Genomic DNA, 10630 nt, shown 5'->3' with positions numbered 1-10630 from the left:
TACTCTGGCCAGGTGTCCCGTTCACAGAAACAGACGGCCTGTCCCCATCAAACTTGGTGAAATTCATCAAATATTGTGGAACCATGCCAAAACATTTTAGCGCAGCTTAAGTTAATAGCCAAGTAAAACTTGGCGAATAAAGAGGGTCAGCCGGCCTAAGCTGCCTGATTCTTCTACTACTCATACCCAAGTTACGGAGACCAGGGAACCCTAAGGTTTATCTCATAAGTCACTCAACCAACCCAGTACGGAACCTTAAAGGTATGAGGGGTCCGCTTGTTTTTTGGCAAACAGAGGTACTCGACCACTATTCTCACTAGGTTGGCTATACTTAAAGCTGTCATCTGTAACCCAACAGGCGTAACTACTTCGGTTGGACGTCCCGTCTGACTTCTGCTTCTATGCAGCCACCAAAGCAGACGACCAGCCATCCCCCAACGAAATAAACTAAGTACCAAACTTAGTATATTGAATCAAAAGAGGTCAACGGCCGGATAATGCTAAACTCTTACCCCTTGTGCAATAGTTGACAGTCCACCTGATTTGGGGCTATTTGCATGGTGGGGCAAAGAATCGGCATCTGTCTAGTTCGGCGGCAATCATTATTATGATTGATTAACTTTGAAAATGTCATACCGCCCAAGGTATCAAAAATTTTCTAAGTTAATCAAGTCCATCTGTCTAACTTTCGAAAGGACTAATCCCTCCTGGAAAGAGAAATTACTCCTTCCGAGGGGCAAATGTTTAGGGTAAAATTACCCATGACAAATGGACCAATCCGGACCTGCCACGTGTCCACCACGTGGGCCAATCAGTGTCTGCCACTTGTCACCCAAAGAGGTCCAACATGGACTAATCAGGCCATGCCAAGTGGCCCATTATCCGCCAACCTGGAAAACGGCCATCACAGGCCCAATTCCCGAGGCAAGCCCAATTAGTCCTAGGTTTTCCCAGAAAACCTAGTGTTGGGCGCGTACTTTGAGGCTATATAAACAGGTCATTAGCCTCCATTAAAGAGGGGAATGATCTCACCTAGAGAACCAAAACACACTGATCACTCCTCCCCAAGAGGAACCAGATATCCAACCTTTTTTTTCCGCACTTTTTACTCCACCTACAAGTACTAACTTGATAGTCGGAGGCGGAGCTCCCACCACCCGGAGTCTCCGTTGTTTTGCAGGTACAGGCGTAGGAGTACCAGTCCCGGAATTGTAACTCTCCCGCAGGACATCAAAAAACCCCGAAACACTCGTGATGGTCATTTCCTTTGTTGGTTGTTTTAGTTTGTGGAGTCGTTTTGTTGTTTCTTTGTTAGTGTTCTTTGTCACCAAAAAAAAACAAACAAAAAAAAAAAAAAAGTCAACTACTTGTAGAAGTTATATACCGTACCTTTTGGAACTAAAAATATTACTTAAGGAAAGATCTAGGAAAATTCACACAAAAAAGCGTAAGATTATACACACGAGTTTGAGTGAATTTGTTTCAAAATTGAAAGCAGACACATTTCGCCTGTTGGCCGCCTGTGTGGTTTTAGGAAGCACAATTGCTCGTGCATGTTGTAACATTGTGTTTTGTAAGCTTTACTCTTTGAAAATTTTGATGTTTTCTTTCCTTGAAAGAAATTTGCTGTCGAACACATGTGTATCTTATTACAAATTTGCTAGACATTATAGAACAACTTGCTTAAGTCCCGTATAACGCACGATTTTACTTCACCTAAATTACTATGTTAATTTAATAATAATTTTCAAAATAAAAAAATGTATATTTTTAATTGAAACAAATACTTGAATTTCGTTTCAAAAAGAAAAATTAACTTGAATTTTATATGTATATTAATGTCAAAAGTTATTGATCATTAAACATTTAAACAAATAAAAGAAAATTTATGATTACTACCCAAAAAAGCTAGTGTCAATTTCGGTAAGAGCAAAAAAACTTTTCAAAGAAAAAAAATAAGATGTAGAATGATAGTACGTTCTCTTAATATATTATCTTATACAAAGTATATGTTTGTCTTTTTTGTGGAAATATATGAAAGATATGTACAGTTAAAATATTCTCATGGAATGCATATAGAATATATTTCGTATAATTGCCAAACAAAGGTTAAATATTATAGCCTATAAATTAATTTTCATGAAGATTTGACAAAATAAATAAAAAAAAAAAATAAAAAGGAAAGTTAAAATAGTGGGAAATTTTTGACCAGAGTGTCATCCTTGGTTTCGCCTTTAGTATATAGTTATTGATGGAAATTAATTGAATTTTTTGTTTGTTATATATATATATATATATATATATATATATATATATATATATATATATATATATATATATATATATATAACCCTATTTATTCATAAGTGTAACCTCATTTTATCAATTAAAGTAACTCCAATTCAATATATGAGTAATATCAACTAATTTAGAAATAAGTAACCCCATTTGTTCATTCGAGTAACTCTTATTTTTTAAAAAAAAAAAAAAATTGAAAGAATAATTCCACTTATGTAAGAGAGTAACCCCTTTTTTTTCATTTAAGTAACCCACATACGTCAAGGTAACCTCATTTGCTCATCATCGTAACCCCCTATTACTTAATTAATTGCCTTATATGTGAGGTAGTCACACTATGTGGCTAGCCACACATAAGAATTTGTGTTTTTTGTTTCAACTAAAGTCAAGATTGTAAATGTATACGAACTTTTTCTTAAAAGGGCATTTTGAAATTAACTTTTTGATAGTTGATGGTGCAAAAGAGAAAAGTTTTTTTTTGACTTATATTGTAATTTTGAGAATTACTAATGCCTACACCCTACTGTAGGTAAATATACCTACACCCCCACCCCGACCTATTTACCCCCCTCCCAAATAAAGTCTCAAAAAAAAAAAAAACAAAAAGATTATACACTTGTATATATCACCATTGTTATCTTCTAATAAGCTTGATTCTATGATTTTTCTCTCCAAAAACATTCATCCTTCATTTTCCTCTCCAAAAAAATTCATGATCTCCATTTTCTCTCTCCAAAAACCTTCGTATTCAAATTTTCTCTCTCTAAAAACCTTCATATTTTTCATCATAAAAGTTTAATCATCATTTATTCATGTCACCTCTTACCAGAGCTTCATTATTGATGTAAACATTCATCATATTAATTTCTTTCTTTCGTATTCATTTCCACAATTTGATATAATTTTTAAACGATGATTTGATTACTTGATTTTTCCCCAAATTAATTGTCAAATCTTAGAAGAAAATCTTAATATATTGGTTGAATTATATCAATGTTTGATGTACTCTTGTGTTGAATTAGTTTATGGTGTGTTGTTATGTTATAAAATTATTAGACATAAAATTGGAAAACAGAGGGGTTTACTATCCCAATATTATAGATACTTTGATCTATTTTGCCAGATTTTTGAGATGTAAATTTAGTTTACTCTAAAAAATAATTTTTTTAAAAATGTTCACTTTCGTTTTGATAGATGTTCATTAGCGTATTAGTAAATAGTCATTCTTATACCAATCGACGAGCATTAAATTTCTGATAAATGTTCATATTATTGTTACTTTCATCAAATATTCTCTCTAGAACTAAAGACTTTGAGTAAGAGTTGTGACTTCTTAATTATACTTTTTTTTGGAAGTATGTGATTCTTATAACTATAGTTGAATTATGTTAATGTTTGATATGTTCAAATTTTGTGTTAAATTAATTCATAACGTGATTTTATGTTATTAATAAATTGTTGGCTAAAATTTTGAAAATTGTGTATGATTTGTTCTAGTTCTTATGATTATTATGACTAATAATGGAAAATTATTTTTCATGTTTATCCATTCTCATATTGATAATTGCTCATTATGTATATATATGTTCATTCACATACTAATTGATGATAATTTGAATTTTGATACATGTTCGTTTGGATTGTTATATATGTACATTCTCATATTGAAAAATGTTCACTTGGATTTTAATGCACGTTTATTTCATTCTTATATTAAGGAATGCTCATGAGTTTCAATTGGATATTAATACTACATATATGTAAATTATTTTTATTGATAGACGTTTATTCAAATATTATTACATAATGTTCATCCTTGCTTTGATATATGTATATTTACATATTTATGTAATGCTCATTTGTAAATTATATACAATGACCTAATTAAATTTATTTAAGACTAATTCAAACATGTTAGTGTACATAAGTGCACAAATAAATAAAAATTCGTTTATATCAATATATATTTAATATTCAATTTAAGATACTAGATGTTCGTTTTTAATAATGATCTGAAGTATATGTAACAATTAGTTAATAAAAATTTAAGAAAAAAAAAAATTAATTATGCTCATTTTTTAGTTTCAAATATCATCTTATAATTTAAACGTCGCATTGATTGATTTTTTGTCTAAACATTTATTTATGATCATTAACATAATAATAGATGTTATATGTGTGTGTGTGTAATATATATATATATATATATATATATATATATATATATTTTTGTTAGTTTATATTTAACTACATTCATTATCACATTGAATTTTTTTTTTAATATTAATATTAATTTTAAAACGGCTTGTATATTTTTGTATTGGAAGACGATTTTTCTCTTAAACTATATGTTCATTTTTATTTGTACTAATGTTCATTACCATATCTTTAAATGTTTATTTTTGTTCATAGTGTGTTCTTGATTATTACTATTTGTTTTTTTTAAATGTTGATGTCTTTTTTAAAGAATTATTTAATAAGGAGGCTTTGAACGTGATAAATATATAATGGTGTCGGGATTATACATTCAAAGAAAATGTGCAAAAATATTGGATTATGGGTGTAACATGAAGGATAACTCCACGATACTAGACGTTTATTATATTAAACTAAGTATATGTTGTATATTTGAGAAGCTAAAAATGTTCCATTTTATGCCTAAAAAACTATTGGTATGTAATAATTTTAGAATAATATTATAGTTGTAATTGAATTAATTTTTTTTATAATATTGAAAGAATTTTTTTTTTCAAACAAAATCTTTTATAAAAATAACAAGAATATTTAATAAAAAAAAATAACATATAAAAAAATATAATAATTTGAGTATTTTACGTCGTATTAACATAATTGAACATTTGATAATACATAATTGAACATTTACAATGACAAAAATGAACATTTTATAGGTGACTCAAAACTAAAAAAAAAACAAAAAGATGACTTTATTATGAAGGAGTGGGGTGTAGGTAGCTCTACCTACATCGGGATGTAGACAAAAATTGTATAATTTTCAAGTATTCTAGCTAAAGATGGCACTGGGCCGGGCTGGCCAGAAGCTCGGCACGGCCCATCACGAAAAAAAACACGGCACGACATAGGCACGAAAAAAGCACGACACGACACGGTATTGTGCGTGTGGGTCGTGCCTGGGCCACCTTTATTTGGGAGAAGGACGATAAGACACGGCACGACAAAGCATGCTAAAATCATTGCAATTTTGCTTAGGCACGCAAGCCCGGCACGATGGCACGTTGGCGAGGGTTATGCAAGGGCCAACCTTTTGAAAACTTCGGCCCGGCACGAAACTCGTGGGCCAAGCCATGGACCAGGCCTAACTAATCCTAAAGCACGTGGGCCTAGCACGGCTAAGATCCATCTTTAGTTCTAGCTAATACTAATAGACCTAAATAAAAACAAAATAAAAAAATAAAAAAAATAGAAGTGTTGCAACTATTTAGATATAGAGGGAGTATTCTAAAGCATTAGAGAAAATAGAAGTATTCTTTTTTTTTTTTGGTTAAAGAGGTGCAAATCAATTGCTTAGTCCTCATGAAGGAGGTTAGGTAGTACATTACATTTAAAGTCACATGGCACAAGGAGGGCATTAAAATTAAATGAAAACATAAATGGTTCAAATAGTAAGTTGATAATACTACTCATTCTAGTGCTATTACAATCAGAGAATGGGCTTACACCTAGATTCCACAACACATCATTTCCTCCAGGCACCAGATCAGCTTGGTGTGCCATGAGATGGGCCTGCTGGACTGCCTCTCTTGGGAGACACTGAATACTTTTCACCCTCCCCTCTGATATGAACTCCCTGCAGACAGTAGACAAGTTAAAATATTTGTCCCTGATTTTATCACCAATACCATTGACAACAATCCTAAAATTAGTAATGATAGTGACATCCTCCTATCCTCTCTGTTTAATCCAAGCTAAACTCATAATGAAAGCTAAAAATTCAGCTGAATTGGCATCCTCCATAGTGGATTTCATTATGAAACCCCCTTTCCACTCTTGAGAAGAAGTGTAGCATATAGCAGCTATTCCCACTTCAAGAGAGTTGGAATTAAAGAATGCATCTACTCTGACTAGGAATTGAGTGATTTGGTAGGGATGGGTTAGTTTTCCTAAAGGGTTTTGGGGTAAAGAAAAATGTTGAGCATAGAAGAACTCTACAGCAAGCCACATGACAGATCTTAAGGCATCATTTAGGGAAGTATTTTTCTGGTTAAAGACCCAGGAGTTCCTTCTCTTCCATATAGTCTAGAAGGAGAAGGTAAAAACAACTAGCCATGGGGTATCACTAGTGGTTAGGGGGAATGAAAGATTGAGAGATATCCATTCCATGATTTGAAGTCCATCATCCCATGGAGGATGATCAAGGGAATTCCAGACCTCTAAAGCTTTGGTGCAATGTCATAAAACATGATAAGCTGATTCATTAACTGTCTGACAAAGAGGGCAAATAGGGGGGAAGGCAGGCCTCTGATATGGATGGCTTCTCTTGTGGGTATAGCACTATGACAAGCTTGCCAAAAAAAAGTTTTGATTTTTGGAGCGATTTAGGTATTCCAAATTACATCCTAGAATTCATTTTGGGTGGCCAAGGGGTTTTAGGCTAGCTAGATCTTTCTGTAAAGGGTAGTAGCTTGGAAGGATTCTCCACTTACATTAGCACAAATGAGCTAATCTTGGGAATAGTGAAAAATTTTCACTGAGCATATTACTTTTACAATTGATTGAGGGAGTTGGAAGGAGATGACAAAGAAGTCCCACTTTCCCTGATTGGCCACCTGTCCTACACACAAGCCCTCCTTAGAGGGGGAGAGAGGACCTTGAACAAGATGCCTAAGAATACCTAGAGATCACCATGAATCAAACCAGAAAGACAGCTTAGAGTTCATGCCCACCACCCAAGCAGTTGTCTCATTAAATAAGTTCCACCCTTTTCCCATATCTTGCCAGATATGAGATCCTTGATTGAACTTTTTAGGGGTTTCTCTATTGGCCACATATTTATGAAAGATGACCTTGGAAGCAAGATTATCATATGAATGTATTTTCCAGCATAGCTTAGCCATAGAGACAAAGTTGATAATGACATTATTTCTAATACCCAAACCCCCAAGATCTTTGGGAGCACAAATTTTCTGCTAAGCCACCATAGGAAGTTTCTTGTAGTTTAAATTAGAGCGCCAGGAGAAGTTTCTTACATAGGAGTCCAAGGCTTTTAGAATAGATTTCTGCAGAGCAAGACATTGCATAGAGTAGAGGGGGATGGAGTTAAGGGTTGAGTTAATCAAAACAGTCCTTCCAGCCTTGGATAAATACTTAGCCTTCCATTGGCTAAGTCTCCCTTGAACCTTTTGAATGATGTGTGAGAGAGTAGCCTTGGAAGGCCTTCTGTCACAGAGAGGAAAACCCAATTAAGTTCCAAGATTAGGGGTCTGTTGAACCCTAAAAGTTGAGGAAATTCGGGAAATGATATTAGGTTTTGTATGTTTGGAGAAATAGAGCTTGCTTTTAGCAGGATTCATCTTCAACCCAGAAAGAGAGTGAAAGTCATCCAATATTTGCATAATATGTGCAACATTTTGAGGGGTTGCAACCCCAAGTAACAGGATGTCATCAGCAAATAGTAGATGAGAAATAGAGAGGGAAGATCTAGGAATGAAGAAGGGGTCCCAACTCCCAGAAGAGCATGTAGCAGCAATCATCTCTGAGAATAATTCCATACAAAGGATAAATAAGTAAGGGGATATTGCATCTCCCTGTCTGATTCCCCTTGAAGCATTGAAGAAAGATGTAGGGTTACCATTGAACATGACAGGAGAAGAGGTAAAGGATACACAACTCATGATAAGTTGTCTTGTGTCCTCATCAAAGCCATGGTGGCAGAGAGCTTTAAGGATGAAATCCCACTCCAGAGAGTCAAACTTTTTCTAAATCAATCTTGATGGCAAAGAAACCTTTGGCTCCTTTTTTGATTTTCATAGAGTGGAGAATTTCAGAGGCTACAATATAGTTCACCTTTTTCCCTCTTCCTGGGGGAAAGCTATTCTGATTTGGAGAGATCATGGAGTTGAGAAGGGGTCTTAGTCTATTGACCAAGATTTTGGTGACAACCTTATAGGTGATGGTGCACAAACTTATAGGCCTGAATTGCTTTATAGTTAAAGGGGAACTCACTTTTGGAATCAAAGTGATAGTAGTTTTGGAATCAAAGTGATAATAGTTTGAGGAATCTGTTTTTGAGAAAAGATGGAAGAGATTTGGGTAAGGAGATCGGGATTGATGGTCTCCCAGTGCCTTTGGAAGAATAAGGCATGGAAACCATCTCATCCAGGAGCTTTCAAAGCCCCAATTTTGAACACTGCAAATTTTAACTCATCCACTGAAGGAATCATGGCTAAGTTGATGCTCCAAAATAGAAGTGTTCTAGCTAAACTAAATAGACCTAAAAAATTAAAGTCAGATTTATTTATTTATTTTAGATAAGAAGAATTTTCTTATTAGTACAAAATCTCTCACATGTCAACTTGACCCACATTTTGAGTACACCTAGCCTTACCCAAAATTCATAACACTTATAACATACTTACGATTATGAATAATGTTGAATTTTAATACTATTTTTAGTTAATAAACAATTTCAATCAATACAATTGATAGTACGTGCATCTACAGGGTGTCATCATAGATATCCTTAGACAAGATTTCAAATTTTCAATAGCAAATCGTTGAACTTTCCTTCATAAGATGACAAAAAGACAACCCACTCGTGTGGATAATTTTGCACAATCTCTCATTCCAAGATCCTTCCTTGAGCCCATAATACTAGAGTTACAATAGACTAATTAAATACTTTTAATTATTGCATGCTCTCTTATGGGGTGCACCAGGCTGTAAAGCCCATCACCAATAATCATAAATTCATAATATAAACTCTTTTCTTTCTAATTAGAACAATAATTATTGTTTGTACTTTTCTTAAGTATAATTAGCTAGAGACAGGGGAACTGGATCAATTATCCTTGCAACTTCCCATTGATTGTCCTAGAAGAGTATCTGTCATGTTGGTTCCGACTCGTGTGATCGTGTCTATATAAATCAACACATTTATGAGTTTATAGACATCCTCTCAAACTAAAAGCAACATACAATCCTAGTAAAGGAACCAAGTAAGAAAAATACATTAGTAACATTACAACTATGGCTAGTTTTTCAACAGAAATGAGCTCATCTCACAAAATAAGATCACTTAGCTTACCTTCAAGGCTAAATCCGATCAACCACAGAATCGAGCAAGAGCTAAAAAGGCTTAGATCAAAAGAAGAAGCATCAACATCAGCCTCGGAAAGCATCATCATTGGTGTATCAGGGCTAGAGAAGTTGTATGGTTGTATCAACCAAGCCTTGAGTCTTCCAATGACTCAACAAACTCTGTCACTTCGCCAACATGAGAAACATGTTGCCGAATTGTTCAAGGGATGCTCTAGCCTTCTTAATGTTTGCAGCTCAATCAAGGAAGTTGTATTCCAACAAGTCGAAATCACCAAAAGTCTTGAATCTTCACTTACAGAAAAGGAAGATATCTTAAGAATACGAAGCAATATAGCTAATTACAACTCCTTGAGGAAGGAGGTAATAGGTAAAGCGAAAGACATACTTATGTCATTAAATCAACTCAATGCTGAAGTCCTCGGAGATGAAGATTGTCATCGATCAACAGTGATAAAATCTCTAAGATGTGTTAGCATCATAAACTTGTCTGTGTTCGAGTCAATTCTTTTATTCTTGTCAGTGCCCGTGTCTAAGCCAAAAAAGACTCTGGTTTCGAAGTTGATGAACAAGGGGAAGTGGAAGTATGAGAGCGGAAATGAGATAAATGATGTTGATAATGTGCTGCATCAATTGGTTTCGACAAAAGATGCAAACGATCAAAAGTTGTGTTATGCACTAGGAAAATCGACGGTGTTGGTAGGTGTCGTGGAGGGAATACAGAATGATTTAGAGAAGATGTGCACACAGTTAACGAATACAAAATTGTCACTCATGAACATACTATCATTCTAGATATTAGAATGCAACAAATATGTTGTCCCTAACTTCACATACACTCTGTATATGCAATTTAATTCTAACAATTTTTTGTCCCAATTTAACTGTCAATTCAAAGAAATTATGATTAATTTGTAAGCTAGCTAGCTAGCTATACCCAATTCCGATTGAATATAATAACGCTTTTAATATGTTTGATTATAACAATATGTTATTGTTATGTACTATAATTTGAATGTTTTTTTTTTTTTCGTTTAGC

General features: G+C 33.9%; 1 protein-coding gene across 1 annotated transcript; it reads left to right on the top strand.

Moving 5' to 3' along the window:
- The first annotated feature begins 9522 nt into the window (after positions 1–9522).
- Positions 9523–10386, top strand: LOC110698140. The gene has a single exon (XM_021875550.1). The coding sequence runs from the start codon at positions 9523–9525 to the stop codon at positions 10384–10386; it is 864 nt and encodes a 287-aa protein (XP_021731242.1).
- The last annotated feature ends 244 nt before the right edge of the window (positions 10387–10630 follow it).

Source organism: Chenopodium quinoa, unplaced genomic scaffold (assembly GCF_001683475.1).
Source record: "Chenopodium quinoa cultivar QQ74 unplaced genomic scaffold, ASM168347v1, whole genome shotgun sequence".
NCBI lineage: Eukaryota > Viridiplantae > Streptophyta > Magnoliopsida > Caryophyllales > Amaranthaceae > Chenopodium > Chenopodium quinoa.
Note: the sequence above shows the minus strand (reverse complement) of the source record. Positions and strands in the feature narration are given on the sequence as shown.